Source organism: Ammodytes marinus (genome assembly GCF_949987685.1).
Source record: "Ammodytes marinus genome assembly, chromosome: 7".
Lineage (NCBI taxonomy): Eukaryota > Metazoa > Chordata > Actinopteri > Uranoscopiformes > Ammodytidae > Ammodytes > Ammodytes marinus.
In genome coordinates this window covers 11,555,599-11,574,033 of record NC_137211.1, presented here as the reverse complement: position 1 = coordinate 11,574,033, position 18,435 = coordinate 11,555,599, and the positions used below count along the sequence as shown (strand labels likewise).

Sequence of the window (18,435 nt, the reverse complement as noted above, 5' to 3'; positions counted from 1 at the left end):
GCTTGTGATGAACCTGGTTTATTTGGGACCTACATCAAATATCCAACACAAGCCCAAACATAACTTTTATTCAAGTATTAAAATGTAAAGCACATTATTCTGAATATCAACAAAGTACGAATCAACACAATTAGAAAAGCAAAACTCGCAACTTTTCCATACCAATCCGTTTGTAATGTGTGTAATTTCTCCAACTATCCATTCTCCTGGCTCCTCCTCAGTCATGTAATGCATAGAAATGTTTGCACAGTAGCTTTGGTAAACTACAATCCTGTGTCCAAAAAATATTTCAGTTGGTCCCTTTAACTAAAATACAAAGGGGATGGAAACAGAATAAAACATTTGTGGGTCATAGTCACTCAGTCAGGGTATTTGATGTTTGGATTCAACCTGTCAAATCAATGTCAAATGTACCACTGGCCAAGCAGGTTACTGCACTCAGACATACAGCTTTATCCGTTCAGAGTTGTTTTTTTCAGCATTTGGACTATGAGAATATTTATGAGGGAGAACCTAATCGAATAGACATTAGTATACATATTTCCATGAACTGTCTGTGTTGTATTTTTACTTAAAGTTGGCTAGTATAGCGACAAACATAATGCCGTTTACCTATCAAATAACGCAATATGTCCAAACTTCTAATCATTAGTAACAAAAGTGAATGTAAGAAAAGGCACAACAAAATGAGATCAATACCCTACCCTAAATCATATCAATTGTTGATATGGTGGACTGACAGCGTCATTCCGCCGTGTTAATTTTTCTCCCACTGTGTCCTTAATTATCTATTATATTTAGATAACAATTTACAACAGTTCCCTCATTTAAAATGAGAACATTAGCAGGAAAATCTCCCAGTTTGACAGGGACAAAGGCATAGATATTTAAAGAGCTTTTTGTGCCTTTGATTTGGTTTAAGTGGTCAATATGCCCTTCATATTTGACATCGTCATAAATCTGATAATTACATGAGCTCATTATTAACAAGTGAGGTAATGGGCTCAACTCCTGGGAGACATCTTGAAATAACAGGAGAGACATATGGCAAACAATCCAGGGGAAAGTCCTGTAATGGGTGTTAAAAAAGGTGCTTCAATGAGTCAGTGTAACCCTCTTCCTAATTACTTTTTTTTTTTTCTATAAATGGGGAGGGGAGGGGGATTAAGATCACACGCAAATGAAGAGTTTCAAGCAATTGACATCAACTTGTAGCCACCAAGTTAATAAAACTGATGGCTGCACAAACCTGCTTGCCTTGAGCACTCTTCCATAGAGGACGCAAAAAACATGACTTTTGGACTTCTCTGAAAAACAAAATCCCTTTCAAAAGTGCCTGTGAGTGCTTAAGATTGCAAAAAATTTCAGAAAATTAGATCTCTTTTTAGAAGCAGTGCTATTCTGCCACATAACCCAAGTGCTATCCATATAACATGTCATTAGTAACAATCAAAATAGAGACCTACTCCACTAACATCTCTAGGGAGACGAAAACAAATAGGGTGTGCTTGTAAGAAATAAAGTGATCCCCAGAGTAGAAATACACACTTATGTAAAGTAAACTGTCTTTATAACATTAAACTTAAATATCCTAAATTAAATATATGTACCATAAAATCCAACACACCACAATGGTCTTAAATAAGCGCATCAGATATCTGTCCTATCGCAGACAGTGACAGGTAGGTTTTGTGTAATACGAAAATGAACTGCACTCAAAGTATTTGGGTTCTGCACATAGCACTGGGTTAAGATGAACTCTGGAGGAAAAATGGACAAACAGAGGAACAACTACTGCTCTGCTGTAGCATTAGGTGCCTGTCTAATGATAGCCTTGTCTTTAGCCATCCTTCAAGGGACTGGCAGTCTCATAGAGCAACCTGGAGCTGAGCCATGTCCACTGCATGGGCACTCGTAGTGTCCTACAAAGCCTTGGAAGAGTCTGTCATTTTCACGCTGTCAGTCCGCTGTGATGCCTTTCTCTCTTAGCTCCTCTGTCACTCGCACCAGGTAAGTAGGGTCTGGGTAGCCAAAACTGTCGGGACAAAAAAGAAAAAGCCATCACTGCATCTTTATGACTTCACGCAACAATAGTGCCATCTATCCGCAAAAATTGATAGCATTTCCTTGTTATGAACCTGAATTACATCTGTCAGTCTTTCACAAGCCCCTTTCTCAGCAACCACGCCTCTTTGGGAGGTAGCTGAAGCTATTCCCGAATCAAATTAAAATTTGCCATTGGCCTCGGCTAAAAGGCTATTTAGTACGTACCAGCGTGGCCCGCCCCATATTGAGGTTTTGTGGTGAATGTCATTCCAGGTGATGACATTTTGCATGCCCGTAGTCATGGAGGTACCGATGGTAAAGATAAGGCGCTGTTCGAAGGCCCGGCGCAGCAGACCCAGCACACGGTTCCCCTCAGGGCTGTCAGGGAGGTAGGCCACACGGTCTGTTCCTGGGTACCGAACACCTGGGTTGGGGTGCTCTGGCTGTTGGCCACAAAGGAGTGAAACAGGATCAGTTTAGAGGGGCATTCATGGCTTTAAATTTAAAACAATTATCTGCCAATGGGGTCCGAGACCTTCTTCTACGACAGTGAATGTTTGAACATATATTATGTATATTTTCAAACTTGCCTTGACTCAGCTGTTTTGTCTATTTTCAATACAAATCTCTACATTGTGTTGTATGTTTTTTAGGTACTCATTTAGTGTCTTTTTTATGAAGCAATTCAGACAAATCCAAAAAAAAAAATCCTTCTGCAGACAATAAATGAAACCCTGAATATTGAGCATTGAGGTAAAGAACAGACACGGGCTGCTTCTGACACCTGCCTACAGTTGTCAATTTCCTCCAAAACGGAAACTCCGCTCAGTCCGCTGTTCAAGGTAAGCTTATAGTAGATGCCAGGGAAAGTATTAGTCTGTAAAACAGCCCTTACATGTATTTTTGGAGAGGAGCTTTGTAAAGTCACAGAGCAAAATGCTGATCTCATCAGGGGTTATCTCGGCCTGGACCACACATTAATATCAGAGTGCTTGCATTACAAACAGGAGTTTAACAGCCGGTGGCATTTACCAGGCAGAGGCTAAAGACCCATAGAATGGAAGATGCAAGATTAGAAGGGATGTTTTTAAACCTCAATTAGCAAGAGAAAGCTACAGAGCAGTTTTTCTATGAGTGTGTTCTATAAGTTCATCTTTACCCCTTCACATTTGGGAGAAAGTCACAAAATAATTCAGGAATTATAATAATCAAAAGGGGGGATGGATTTTGAGTTTGTCAACCCATGATTGAAAATGCAGGCCGGATAATAAAAAAAAATACTGATATAAAAAGAACTTATCAGCTTTAGAAAAACTATATTTTGTTTTGTGTAAACCAACTAATGAGGTCAGTCAGACAGAACTCATGGTTTGACGTAGTAGAGCCTTCATACGTTATTAGATTTTATACCAAATTTAGACTTGTGCCAAAATGTAATATTAAAATCTCCTATGCAATTATAACATTTGACAATGTTCTAGGATCTGTATTATTCATCCAAAACAACTGCAGGTTTGGTTACACCCATAGATGACTTTCAATATTGCAAGTGAAGTTACAGTATTCTAGCATCAGTGAGTGGCCCATGACCCTGGTCTACTCACTGCCTGTAGGCCAGGATGGAAGCTGTAGATGATGCAGATACACCCACAGCCTTCATGGCCAGGAAGCTCCAGATCAGGATCTCGCTCTACGATCATCGTGCCATTGGCAGGCTGGTTCCCAATCAACTGTCCGTACACTAGCCGACACACAGGGCACGCTTTCTTCACCTTAAAGGCTTGTTCCAGGCAGGAACGGCAGAAAGAATGGCCACACCTCTCCAGGGTAGTCTTCTCCACTATGTCTCCCATGCAGATTGAACAGGTTCTGTTGTCCTCTGCCTCACTATGGGAAGCCAAGCTGGAGCCCATGTCCTTCCTATGGGCTGCCTCGTGGAGCATGGTGTAGGCCTCCTCCTCGGCGGGCTTCCTGAATCTCTGCTGCTGTCTCTGGGAGCGGCGAGGCTGGGGAGGCGGAGGCTGAAGCAAGCTGCCCTCTCCGTTTGGCTCCAGGACTCCCACACAGGGCAGCAAAGCCCTCTTCCTCTTGGGTCCCCCCTCCTGTTTGCTCATTTCTTTACGGGCACAGCGGCATAAGTCAATAAAGGCTTTCCGTGTCTCGCTGGAGATGGGTCCATCCATCAGCCCAGCTCCGGCGCTCCTGAAGCCTTCCACAGGCTGCAGCCTGACGGCACAGCAACCGCCCCTCTCTCCTCGCCTTACGATACCAGCGCTCATGCCCTGCTTGTGCTGAAAGTCAATAAGCCAGGGCCGCCCAGCTGCAGCCAGGTAATCCCACACCGCCTGGGAAACCAGTACCTCGTCATTGCCCTGGCCAGCACGCACACTCATCTCATCAGAGGACACTGCACAACACAAAGAGGCACAGAAAAGTCATCAGCACAAGGGTGTGTGTGTGTGTGTGACCAATTAGGCTACAAACAAACACAACTGGCTCATGTTGACACATTCATTTAAATCAAGTGGTAGGCCTATAAATTGAGACCTAAAGCTATAAGCACTAGCCTAAATTGCTATTTTCAAATGCATTATGGAGAATGATGCTATCTTTTGCACAGATTTTTTTTTCTTCTTTTGTTTGCACTTTATGTCTGCCTGGCAAAGTAAATATTAACCAACATCTACATGGGGAGTTATTCGCAGTGGTTGGAGCACGTAAAAAAAAACATACAGCAGGCAGTAACGGGGCATTGCTGAAGACGTATCAGCTGTTCACACTGTAAACAAAGGACTTTAACCCTCCGTCAAGCGCGGAAAACATGAAAGCTAAATTGACAGCCACATGCAAGCACAAGAGGGCATTCCGTTATATTGAAATATTACCTTGTGAGCCCATAAATTCCTTCAATTGTGAATAAAGCGTCCTGTTGAATAGAAAGAGAGAGGGAGAGGGGCTGAAGAAGATGGACTGGGACACACGTTATCACAGCTCGGTGGCGATATTTTGACTGAGCCATTCTCCGCAGCGGCAGGGAAGGGAGATTCGCAACATTAGCTTAGCCTTTGATAGATTTCGCGTCCATGACATTTAGCAAAGTAGTTCTCCCTCCGATTACTTCGGTACCTCACCCTTCGCCGTAGCTTGTAGCTTCCCCTGTCAGGGAGGTTTTCAGGCTGGATTAAAGAGCCCAGCACCCCATCTCAGGAGGGGCCCTTTATGGCTGACGTGATGCTGCAGTTTATCCGCGGATAATTAGTCTTTTGTAGTCAAGAAATGATACCCAAAACGTATTCCCAGCTCCTGTCTCTTTATATTATCGACAGCCCTTCCCAGGCCTTGGGACATGCCATCCAGAACCCTCCTTTTCGTCCCCCGCTGTGGTCTCTCGCCCGTGTTGCCTTCCTCGTACGTCCTTGGGCTAGGCGTAACGCTGAGTAAATAGCATTGGTAGATTACTCTTATCTGGTCCCCACCACGCTAGCTGTGCGACAGCTTTCTCCAGGCAGCCGCAGACGCTTACTCTTTCTTGTCATTTGGAGTCCGCGTCGCCACTTTCGAGCAGCATCCTCCCTGTTGACTGTGCCTGAGCAAACCATGGAGCAAACATGCTAACTATTAATGACGGGACTGCCTGGGACCCAAGAGAAAATGTGACCAGGAAGTTCGTCACTGAGCTGACATGATTGGCTGACAGATGATGGTGGTGGTGGTGTGTGTGTGTGTGTGTGTGTGTGTGTGTGTGTGTGTGTGTGTGTGTGTGTGTGTGTGTGTGTGTGTGTGTGTGTGTGTGTGTGTGTGTGTGTGTGTGTGTGTGTGTGTGTGTGTGTTTGTGTGTGTGTGCGCGCATATTTGTGTCGTGACTCGTGATGAACATTTGTAATGGTAACGCAACGCCCCATAACACATAGGCCAAAGTGTCCGGTCCAAACCCACTCCCCATTGAGGGGATAGCTCAGTCATGATTCAAATGCAACGGTCTTTCAGGGTGCCCTGACAGAAATTATTAAACTGTTGATACTTTTGCAAGAACTCCATCCATCCATCCATCCATCCATCCATCCATCCATCCATCCATCCATCCATCCATCCATCCATCCATCCATCCATCCATCCATCCATCCATCTATCTATCTATCTATCTATCTATCTATCTATCTATCTATCTATCTATCTATCTATCTACACTCAACAAAAATATAAACGCAACACTTTTGTTTTTGCTCCCATTTTTCATGAGATGGACTTAAAGATCTAAAATTCATTCCAGATACACAATATTACCATTTCTCTCAAACATTGTTCACAAATCTGTCTAAATGTGTGATAGTGAGCACTTCTGCTTTGCTGAGATAATCCATCCCACCTCACAGGTGTGCCACATCAAGATGCTGATCTGACATCATGATTAGTGCACAGGTGTACCTTAGACTGTCCACAATAAAAGGCCACCCTGAAATGTGCAGTTTTGTCTCACAGCAAAATGCCACAGATGCCACAAGCATTTGCAATTGGCATGCTGACAGCAGGAATGTCAACCAGATCTGTTGCTCGTGCATTGAATGTTCATTTGTCCACCATAAGCCGTCTCCAAAAGCGTTTCAGAGAATATGGCAGTACATCCAACCGGCCTCACAACCGCAGACCACGTGTAACCACACCAGCTCAGGACCTCCACATCCAGCAGGTTCACCTCCAAGATCGTCTGAGACCAGCCACTGAGACAGCTGCTGAAACAATTGGTTTGCATAACCAAACAATTTCTGCACAAACTGTCAGAAACCGTCTCAGGGAAGCTCAACTGCATGCTCGTCGTCCTCATCGGGGTCTTGACCTGACTCCAGCTCGTCGCCGTAACAGACTTGAGTGGGCAAATGCTCACATTCGATGGCGTCTGGCACGTTGGAGAGGTGTTCTCTTCACGGATGAATCCCGGTTTACATTGTTCAGGGTAGATGGCAGACAGCGTGTGTGACGTCGTGTGGGTGAGCGCTTTGCTGATGTCAATGTTGTGGATCGAGTGGCCCATGGTGGTGGTGGGGTTATGGTATGGGCAGGCATCTGTTATGGACGAAGAACACAGGTGCATTTTATTGATGGCATTTTGAATGCACAGAGATACCGTGATGAGATCCTGAGGCCCATTGTTGTGCCATACATCCATGAACATCACCTCACGTTTCAGCAAGATAATGCACGGCCCCATGTTGCAAGGATCTGTACACAATTCTTGGAAGCTGAAAATGTCCCATGCTGTGTCTGAAATCGCGCACTTACGTAAGTGCACTTACATTGAGTGCACTTTATTATCCCAACAGTACACTTACTTATAGACGTAGTGCTCTCATTTCTACAGTGCACTGTCCAAACTGCCGTCGCGCACCTACCGGAAATTACTTTGCATTTTGACGGTTCTTCTTCAGTGGTATTTTTTTCTGCTTGTGTTACCGATAGCCAAAACAGACACGTTAGTTGCGGAAAAACAAAACAAATGTGTAATTTAACTTTTGTAGAGCGCGTCCGTCTCCACGGTTGCTTCAAGCTCCTCTATTTTGATTTGAATGTCCCGTCCTCTCCGCTAGGTAGGCAAGATGGCGGCCATTGAGTGTGGAAAGTGTCCATCGCTCCACACTCAAGTTTTAGACCGTTTTGAGTGCACGACCGAGGAACTTACAGTGCACTGCATTTTGGCACACTCTCCGGTTTTGCGCAAAGTGCACTCAAAAAAGTAAGTGTAAGTACAGAAGTGCGCAATTTCAGACACAGCTCCAGTTCTTGCATGGCCAGCATACTCACCGGACATGTCACCCATTGAGCATGTTTGGGATGTGCTTGACCGGCGTATACGACAGCGTGCACCACTTCCCACTAATATCCAGCAACTTCGCACAGCCATTGAAGAGGAGTGGACCAACATTCCACAGGCCACAATTGACAATCTGATAAACTCTATGCGAAGAAGATGTGTTGCACTGCATGAGGTAAATGGTGGTCACACCAGATACTGACTGGTTCTGAGTCCCCAGACCCCCAATAAAGCAAAAAAATGCACATTTCAGAGTGGCCTTTTATTGTGGACAGTCTAAGGCACACCTGTGCACTAATCATGATGTCAGATCAGCATCTTGATGTGGCACACCTGTGAGGTGGGATGGATTATCTCAGCAAAGCAGAAGTGCTCACTATCACACATTTAGACAGATTTGTGAACAATGTTTGAGAGAAATGGTAATATTGTGTATCTGGAATGAATTTTAGATCTTTAAGTCCATCTCATGAAAAATGGGAGCAAAAACAAAAGTGTTGCGTTTATATTTTTGTTGAGTGTATATCCCTCGAATTGCTGTTGGTTTTCACTGGGAGGCTCAGTCCATGTGATGTGACTTCCGCTGTGTAGAGGATGTAGGTCAGAAGAACCTCCATAAAGCTGCTGGTTTGCACACTGAAACTTACTACAGGATGTAGTAGGACATCATGTATTGGGACAAGCTAAAACTTTACACAGAAGATCTTATATTTGAAAATTGTCTTTTTTAATGTAATGAATCATTACTCCTGTGCAGCTACTTTATTTCAACCTGATGTGGATTCTTTATTTTATAGCCCCTTAATAATGTATCAGTGAGTATTTCATATAATGTGTCGAAGGATTCGATGCAGTTAATTAAAAGTATTTTTATTGTGTGACTATTTGTTTGTTGAAATCTAGCTGTCATTGTTGTGAAGATTTTTTAATAAACAACTTATTTGATCCATTTATGTCTGTGTCAAGTAAATCATGTTTACTGATTATTAAATGCATAAGTAGTTAAAAAGTAGCTGCATTTTAAACATGTTAAACATATTATCAAAGGTTTTTAATATTATAGTTTAATACCCTTGATGTAATTCTGCATTTAAATGTCCAGTGTAGTTTTGGTTTAGTGTTTTATGTCCACACAATGAATTTAAGTTATTTATTCTGAAGTTCTAAACTTCATCTTTTGTCTGAACTGGGATTTGAACCTGGAAACTTTGAGTGATTTGGCCGTAAATCAGCAGGGGGTAGTGCTGTAATTTAATTAGCTGTCAGGCTGTGCCAACTATCCATGTCTTGCCAAGATGTGAACAACTAATTTTGTGTTTATAAAATCGCCAGAATGCAAGAAACAGTGTCTTTGAAGCTCACATTTCCCCCCTCTTTGGTGTGAGCCCCACCTGTTTTTTACACCTAGAAACGCCACTGTGAATGTATAAAGATCGTCAACACGTAGGAAGAATAACATCATTTAGATGTTGACAGATGTGCCCGAAGTGACTGCTTTACAACCTTGTTGATTACCAACATTTAGGAAACATGTAGCCTACTTTTAATACAGCCTTGGGTGAACGTCCATGGGTGAAATCGGTGAAATCAGAGCGGAGCATGTACTTCCGCCTGCAATGAATGCATGCGCGCTCCCGCGGACAGGGGATACAATTCTTATCGGGGATAACTACATTGGCGCGACACCTGTCACTGCAGCTAGAGAGCACTATAATCTATATCGTGATCTGACGAGGAAGTGTAATTGATATAACAGTGAATATGTAAGTGTTGGGGTTTATTACGTAATCATGTATGGTCGTAGTTAATAAGTGTGGTATTCTGCGGATCAACCAGCTAAATTTAGCTAACCAAGCTAAGCACACGAGTCAGCGGTGCAGTCATAGTTGCACGGCTGCCGTGACTAAAAGAGACAGCACGTCGCCTAATCCCGCTGACACGGTGATATAATTTGGCACCACGACGTCACATAAACCGAGGAAAAAAATGTTATGCATGTTTTGTTTCCGCGCCTTGCATGAGTTCAGGTAGCTAGCGGGCTAATGTCAACCAACAAGATAAGGGTATCGTTGTTACCGTTGGCACTGCAATGCATTGTATCATGCTTAGCCTAAGATTTAATTTGCTCTGTCATCGAAATACGTAACACAAGATGCCCTCATCCCATCATATTTTCTCCTCGTTTGGCTCACATGTTATAACGATATAACTCACTATTAATGACTTCATCTCAATGTGAAAACCTATACAATGTTAGGAAGTTCTTACAGTCAAGTTTTTCTTGCCGAACATGTAACGCTTAATAGTTGATCTGAAGTGACATAAGTACAGCATGTGTCAACGTAGTTTAAAGGTGGACTAAATGTCCTGCACTCTTTATGCATGTCAGGTGGGCCACCAGAACAGAACCGCCCCTAATTGTGGAAATGATATGCCCAGCTATATTAACAAGCGCACCAGGACACTCTGTTCCACTTCCTGAATAATTACAATGTCAAACAATAAATAAAGCATTTACTCTGTCAGAACCAACTGCCGAATAATTAAGCATAGCGGGTGTTAGATTGTCTTGATGTAACTAATTCCCTCTTTCTACTCTTTGTCATTAGGCACCCTGCAGCAGCTAAATGGTACGACAGACGGGACTCTGTTTTTCTAGATTTCTGTGTGGAAGATAGCAAAGATGTGCAAGTAACTTATGACAAGTGCAAAATCACTTTTTGGTAAGTTGTATTAATACCACATTCAATGATAATAATTCAGATAATTTTCTTAGCCATAGAACTATCTGAACAATGCCCCATTTCAAATTCTTCAGTAGATGCTTTTTGGAAACAGAGCCCTGATTTGTGGTAAAGTGTATGAACAGATTAATGAAAACTAAAAAAAAGTTTTTCTTTTCACCTTAAAGCTGTGTTGCTGGAACAGACAATATCAAACACCAGAATTCAGTGGAGCTTTTTGGCAATATTGATCCTAAGGTACGTTTGTCAACCATAGACACAGTTGGACTTCTAACGTTTGTTTTTATTCCTTGAGAGATAAAAAAAAACTTTGATCAAACTCTTTCTTTTCCATATAGGGATCCAAACACCGGCGCACTGACAGGTCTGTGTTGTGTTGTTTACGAAAAGCAGAGGCTGGGAAAGCATGGCCGCGACTTACCAAAGACAAGACGAAGGTAACTTTCACTCTTGTGAAAAAAATGTATATCAATTCATTTGGCAGATCAGGTACAGACATGTTGCAAACAAGATACTACCAGTTTAATTGCCATTTAATTAAAATCACACTTTGGCAAGCTGCTTATATATATACTGTACACATACAGCTCTGGAAAGTTTAAGCGACAATTTCACATTTCTTTAGATTGGCATCTCTACATTGATTAATGGAACTGCTCACTATTAATTTTGTGTTGTCAGAAGAGTCAATTTTACTCAAGCACATACCTATAATATATCTTGGTTTTTTAACTGCCTACCTTTTGTGAGTATGATTTAAAAGCATGACAATTCTGTATTCTAAGACTATGTAGTGTGCCACACACCTAAACAGCTTAAGAAATATCAACAATGAAAACATAAAGAAGAACTCATAACATATTGATTCTTGCCCTACTTAAACACTTGAATCTATCTTCTCTTAGAACAACTGGCTGAGTGTTGATTTCAATAATTGGAGAGACTGGGAAGATGAGTCAGATGAGGACCTGTCAAGTTTTGACAAATTCTCAGAGGTAAGCATTTTGAACATGCAAAGTGCTTAAATGCAAGTCGGTAAACTGTAGTGCTGACATGTTGAGTGTCTCCTGTGCATTTTCTCCAGATGATGAACACTATGGGAGGGGACGATCTACCTGATTTAGATGGTGCAGAGAATGAGGTATGTTTATTTAAAACATTACATAAAATAATTTGTAAATTAGCTTAATATTCTTTATGTAGTGTTGTTATAGATTTAAATATACCCGGTAAACCAGTATATGAATAATTATAAATGTTTTTGCTTTGTTTTGCAGCATGGTCCTGAAGACAGCGATGATGAAAGTAAGTCCTATTCTCAAATAGTTGTGTTGTCATTTGTAATCCGCAGTGCTACCATAATGCTAGATATTACGAAGTGCGCACTGACATGCTTTATTGTAAAATAAAAATAAAGTTAAATAAGCAAAAAAAGACATTCTGTAATGTGTTCCTAATGGTATTCAGTTAGAAAGGTTGTTAACCTTTGGCCATAAAACCACTACTGGTATCGCACTCTATCAAAAACTTGCTTCACATAACTTTGTAGTAATACATTTTTTTATTTTCTTCTTATGAACTAACTTTAAATCCTTGACTTTGTTGGGGCATTAGTTTTTATGTCATTATCATCAATATTCTAATGCTTATTTATTTTGTCTCTTCCAGAAATGCCCGACCTTGAGTAGATGAATATGGATGCCACCTCAGTAGTAAACAAAAAAAGCGAAAAATAAGTCGGTTGAAGAGAAAGACTAGACATAAGTTGGCAGCCATGTTGGTGATGAAACCTCAACTCTCTGCGCAGTTTCCAAAACGAAACCTCTCCAGGGAGTGACTGTTGGATACAGACATGCACAGAGATCCAAAGCGACGTACAGTGCAGTGCTTTGCTGTTCTGTTCTGCATGGGCAATTCTGTTCAAATGAAAATGTTATTGTTCATTGACTTGAATAACTGTAATGGGATGTTCTGATGTCTTACACCCCTCTGTTTTTTGTTTAACTTTGCGATGTCAGGTTATGTATTGGACATATTAATTTAAAATCAAGAAAAAAAAGAAAAATGCCTATTTTCCAAAAGAGTTGATTTTTTAATGACAGATTACTCCTTTAATGTTTGTATTGTAAATTGCACTTATTTTGTTTGTTAATTTAAAAAGCAGGAGTTCCGCCCGGAATGGGGTTTCCCATGTACGTATGCCAACATCTGCATATATTTAACAATTTAACTTTTATTTGTTTTTAAAATTTCTGCATTTAAAATAAACAGATATGCTTGTGCAATTATCAGCTTGTGTTGAGATTATGGAAATAGAGTGGTACAATATTTGCATATAGTCATACCTTTGCAAAGATAAGATTGTTTCTCTATGCCAGTGCTGAAATACATTGCACATTGTAGCAGTTACAAACATATATTTTCTTCCAGAGGTGAGGGTAGAAATCCTTTTTAGTACCAACAATACAGGTAATAAATGTTTGTCAATGGGATACATTAGAACGATGCTTTGGAGGCGTGTGTGTCTGATACAACACATGTAGAACACATTTGCATTTGTTTATGATGTCAGAGGTTGGTTATACATTTATAATAAACTATTCCACAATGTTGAATACAAGGCCTTAATATTAAAGCATTACTTTTTTAATTTTCAATAAAAGTAAAGAGATACAATACACAGAGAAAGGGATATTTTTATTATTAATTACTGTTGTGTTAATGTAGTCTCAGCATTGATGGGTGTAGTACTAGCTCTTATAGTTAAGTAAAAATAGCAAAATCGTACTATAGAAATTATGTTACATGTAAAAGTCTTGCATTCAAAATGTAACTTTGTCTAAATGTACTTAAAGTTCATTTTCATCCGTTGGGTCTAAGTATCAGTATTTAAAAGATAGGTTATAAATTACAAGGTCTCTTATACTAAATATTCTGATTTTGTCTTATCTCTTACATTGGACTTTAAGTAAAGCATCTTTTGTTTTGTATTGCTATGAAGATGTGAAATGTCACTTTCTGACCACTGTGTAGTGCTGATGTTTCCGAGCGCTCTACTCTCACTTCTCTTTTACATTACGAGGGGCATTTCTGGGGCTTCCCATCTCCTATGTAGGCTACTTTTCTACTGAGTGCAAAAAAGGAAATGGAAGCCGGAAATTAATTTATGCAGATTTAAAGTCTAAATTATTTATGATCTTGCTGTGAGTGATTTTTTAAGATGTGGAACTGCAATACACAGTTCCCTCGCAATCAAAGAAGAAGTTAGTCATTGAGCTGGAATATTACAACTAATTATCAGTAGGCTAAGTAAAGGCAATGGATTTTTGTTCATGGGCTCAAGAGAAGAACAAAGACAATTCTAGACATGTCTAAATATCCCACCAAAAAGATTTTTTCACCAACATTCATCCTTTTCTGTGTAAGTCCTTTATCTCATGTGTCCTGCAATACATGTTTTCACCACGGCGTGGTGAGTAACGGGCCACAGCCTTTAACCAAGAGTGAGACGTGTATGGGCTGCATGTTATTATGTATGTGTCAGCAGTCTGGACTCAGGGAACAGGAAAAATACAATGCAAGCACCTTTTTCAACCCTCTGCCCGTTAAAACTAAACTGTGGGCTTAAATCCACAAAAGGTGGCTTACCACTGATAGAGGGAGTCATGAGAAGGACACACTACTCATCACAATAGAGGTGCACCAACTGACAAACTAATAAACTATCTGAATTAAAAAACTATCTGAACTCTATTTTTGGAGAAAAAAAACAATACATTTCCCCACAGAAGCAATCCTGTGGTGGTGTTAATTTATTTTTATTTTTTTTTGAATGTGAGAACATCCATAGGTATACATCAGGTTGCCGTGAGATTGATAGGATAAATCACATTACATTTTTTTAGAAAACACACACAACTTCCAAAGTGGACCTCATCCTTTGGGACACCAAAAAATGTCTGCTGATTATATTTGTATATATTCTTCTCTTCCCGTTCCAGGACCTGCTCTGGAGTGTGAATGCAGGGGTATAAAATATCTATATAAAGCCTACTCTGACCTATGGAAAAGGGGACTCACAAACTCATCAGTGACGGCAAGACAAACAGATCATAGAAAGCAGCAGAAACTGTTACTCCCAGCGTTTTGTTTCCATGCATGAAAGGAGAAAAGCAGTGAGCTCAGCAGAAACCTTTCAGAGGGCTGTGGGCCGTCCCTCTGGCTGCGCTGGTCAGCATGATGCTCCAGTGCAGAAGCTCAATGCCTGGCCTGCTCTCCTCTCTTCCTCTCCAACAGTGGATTTTTCACCGCTTTATCCGGCCTGAGCCTCCAAACCCGCTCAGCATGCACATACACACAATGTAAAATTGTGCCTAATCACTTCTGGTGCCACAAACCTAATTTGTATCAATCCAGAGCACGAGAAGAGAGAAATGTAGAAATTGCTCGTGCTTTGGTGTTCACAGAGTGAATGTGAAACTGTTTGCCGTGCGTTACGGAGGACACAATGAAATCAAAATCATGGTAAATGTGCCAGACACTGCATTAATCCCTGTAAAAAAATATCTAAATGAATGGAAACCAAGCAAAAATCCCACCCCATCCAACTTCTACAGGTTCTACCCACCACATGCCCACTGCTTTTCTATTTTCAGATGTGAAGGTCAGTTGTGAACTGAACATTGTGAACCATTTAGTTTGTATTTATGATTCAATCAGGCTTTAAGTGGTACTTCAGATATTAAATCTCCCCCTCCTCCAGTAATACAAGACAGTGGACATATGAGAAGCTCCAAAGCATTTCACCTTTTATTTACTTCTCTGCTTGTCCTCAATTCAACCTCAAGTCATAGTTTCAAAAGAACCTCTGACTAACATGACTAGCTTTCCCACATTAATACCTTTGATTGATTAGCAAGGCCTTTTCAGAACCCATCAGTCCAGATTCACAGTAATTTGCACAATGAGGAGACGGATTCAGGTCAAGGCAGGAGAAGGGTTAAATGATTTTGTTTTGATTTGTAGTATTGTGTGGTGGCCCCTCCCCTGGGCTCAGCCAGGGCTGCACTGGCCCTGGGGTGTTATAAAAAGGCCTCTGAGCTCCCCCTGCTCTGGTAAAGAGGCTGAATGTCTGCAGGACATGCTTAACGTTTGTCTATTAATGTTATTCGACTAACATCCAGAGCGGTTCGCATATAGATGCACAGAGACTGGTGTGTTGCTCCACTCAGGAGCTCTGTATGACAGATATCAGAATTCAGAAGACAGATCAGCAGATTGTTCACAGTTGCATGTTGAGCAGTTTACGTGTTGTTTAGCTTTAGAGAGACAGTTTCTGTTTGGGGACAGTTTTTTTGTAATCTGCTCTGTGTTACTTTTGGTATTCAACACAGTCATTATTGTGGAGAAACAGCTTCTCCATTTTGGTAATTAGTTAGTTTTCTGTTGACTTTTCATCCCTCCATTGCCTTAAGGTTGCTTTTTGACCTTTTGCCACCATGTGGGAGTTCAGGTCAATGTCTTTCTGGCGGGCGGTCTTCGCAGAGTTCTATGGCACCATGTTCTTTGTATTCTTTGGGCTGGGGGCAGCCCTCCGCTGGACCACTGGGCCCCATAATGTACTCCATGTTGCCTTTTGCTTTGGGCTGGCGGCTGCCACCCTCATCCAGTCCATCGGCCACATCAGTGGAGGACACATCAACCCAGCTGTTACCTTTGCCTACCTGATCGGCTCACAGATGTCCCTGTTCCGTGCTTTCTTCTACATCATAGCCCAGTGTCTTGGAGCGCTGGCGGGTGCTGCCGTGCTCTATGGGGTCACGCCCGGAAACATGAGAGGAAACCTGGCACTCAACACGGTAAGATTACCTACCAGTCACCTAAGTCTGTCATTAAATGACAAAATGACAATGACTATGTATGTTTTGCTTTTTTAAATGTCTGCATCTGCATTACATATCCACCAATTGAACTGTATCCAACAACTTTTAAAACTATGATAATTTATTTTAATCATTGATAACATCCCTATTTTTTGCACACTCTTGTCTTTCAGCTGCAGCCAGGCATCAGCCTGGGAATGGCCACCACCATGGAGGTCTTCCTCACCCTGCAGCTGGTTGTCTGCATCTTTGCTGTGACTGACGAGAGGCGCAATGGACGCCTGGGCTCTGCTGCCCTGGCCATCGGCTTCTCTGTGCTTATGGGGCACCTTCTCGGGGTAAGAACTAACCAGCGGGATATATGCATTTTTCAAACGGGATCCGACCATTGTATCACATCATATATTGACATTTATTGTCTTGACCCTGGCCTTCTCTCTCTGTCTTTGACTTAGATGTACTACACTGGAGCAGGAATGAACCCAGCAAGGTCCTTCGCCCCTGCTGTCCTGGTCAGGAATTTTGTCAACCACTGGGTACGATGATCATAGATATCTGTACATATTCTTACTATACAATCTCAGCCAAACCATCTCAATGTGACATCTTCAAACATCCTAACACTATCTGCTCTTTGTCTTTTCTGTCAATGACAGGTGTACTGGGTGGGACCCATGATTGGTGGTGCAATGGGTGCTCTGGTGTATGACTTCATCCTGTTCCCCCGCGCTCGCGGCCTCTCCGAGAGGCTCGCCACACTGAAGGGCATCCGGCCAGAGGCTGAGGGCCAGCAGGAGACCAGGGGAGAGCCCATTGAGCTCAAGACACAGGCCCTATAAACCTGAAGAAGAAGATTGGCTTTCTGACCCCCATCCCTTAACCCTCACCCCTCAATCTGCACCCTCAGTACCCGGTCCATCCTCAGCCCACTCAGCATTCCTGCACACATACCTCCTCCCCGCCTGCACACATGCTAACACAGATCAAAAACACCTTTGTTATCCTTGTTCTGCATCCAGAACTGGACCTACAGTGAAATGGCACCCACAGCCCAGACCATCTCGTCTGATTTCACCTTTACCCATCCATCCTCCTCTTCCCCCCCTCCTCCTCCCCCTTGGACTGCAGGACAAAGATGGAGGGTTAGAAGAAGACTTGCCACTGAAGGAAGCACCCTGTGCCCTGTGGTGTTGGGAGTCAGTCACTCCTGACTGACCAGGTGGCTATAACTGCTCAGGACAGGGGCCTATCTCTCTCTCTTTCCCTTTCTCTTTCTTTCTGTTTTACTCCCTATTGTGTAGTCTGCTAGGAGTGAAGCTACAGTAGAGCAGTGGACTTCTGCATGCTTTTCCATTTTGGATCCAGTGTGATCTTGCCCTTTGTTTTGTTTTGTTTAAACAACTTTGGGTAATTACATGTACGTATTGTATTTTACCAATATTTATTTGGCTCGATTTTTCTTTTTTTTCAGTTGTACGTGTTTGTGTTTGAGACCGAGTGAGCGGGCATGCAAGTCTCAGTGCATGTGTATGCGTGTGCTTGTTTTAATTGACCATTTAAAATGTTCAACTTTAATTGACATAATTCTTTTTTCTGTATCGTGATTTTTTTTATCATACTGTACAAGCATATTTAAGGAAAATATGCAGCCTTTTCCACGCCCTTACAGATACTGCAAAAGTTCAACTGATTAAGTGTTCAGAGTGGTCACCTTTTTATACCAATTGAAAGTAATTTATGCCTCAGAGTCGAGTCTTAAAGCTAAATTAATTCAGATAAGAGTTTGTGTCTTATCTCAAGCACACATACATCCATATTGATATCAAAATATATTCAAAACACAGTACTATTTGCTCTGTTCTGTCTTTGACAGTTAAGTTAAATTACAATTGAAATTGTATCATTACCAACAAATCTGTTATCTATTGCTTTACAAGTGGAAAGTCTGCAGGTTTGT

The 18,435-nt window shown here is 41.6% G+C and overlaps 3 protein-coding genes across 3 annotated transcripts; 2 read left to right on the top strand and 1 right to left on the bottom strand.

Moving 5' to 3' along the window:
- Window positions 1–52: 52 nt before the first annotated feature.
- dtx3 (deltex E3 ubiquitin ligase 3) lies at window positions 53–5,692 on the bottom strand. Its single transcript, XM_080030848.1, has 4 exons — window positions 4,932–5,692; window positions 3,651–4,453; window positions 2,272–2,489; window positions 53–2,035 (listed from the first exon to the last, which is right to left on the bottom strand). Exons 1-4 carry the CDS (start codon window positions 4,942–4,944, stop codon window positions 1,960–1,962), a joined length of 1,110 nt encoding a protein of 369 aa, XP_079886974.1. The 5' UTR covers window positions 4,945–5,692; the 3' UTR covers window positions 53–1,959.
- A 3,794-nt stretch (window positions 5,693–9,486) lies between these two features.
- Window positions 9,487–13,211, top strand: ptges3a (prostaglandin E synthase 3a (cytosolic)). The gene is made up of 8 exons (XM_080031560.1): window positions 9,487–9,615; window positions 10,462–10,575; window positions 10,764–10,833; window positions 10,935–11,033; window positions 11,502–11,591; window positions 11,681–11,737; window positions 11,874–11,901; window positions 12,265–13,211. Coding segments are annotated over exons 1-8 (480 nt in total). The 5' UTR covers window positions 9,487–9,613; the 3' UTR covers window positions 12,285–13,211.
- A 2,703-nt stretch (window positions 13,212–15,914) lies between these two features.
- mipa (major intrinsic protein of lens fiber a) lies at window positions 15,915–17,317 on the top strand (the record flags this gene model as incomplete). The annotated part of the gene is made up of 4 exons (XM_080030664.1): window positions 15,915–16,454; window positions 16,652–16,816; window positions 16,934–17,014; window positions 17,135–17,317. Exons 1-4 carry the CDS (start codon window positions 16,095–16,097, stop codon window positions 17,315–17,317), a joined length of 789 nt encoding a protein of 262 aa, XP_079886790.1. The 5' UTR covers window positions 15,915–16,094.
- Between the last annotated feature and the right edge of the window lie 1,118 nt (window positions 17,318–18,435).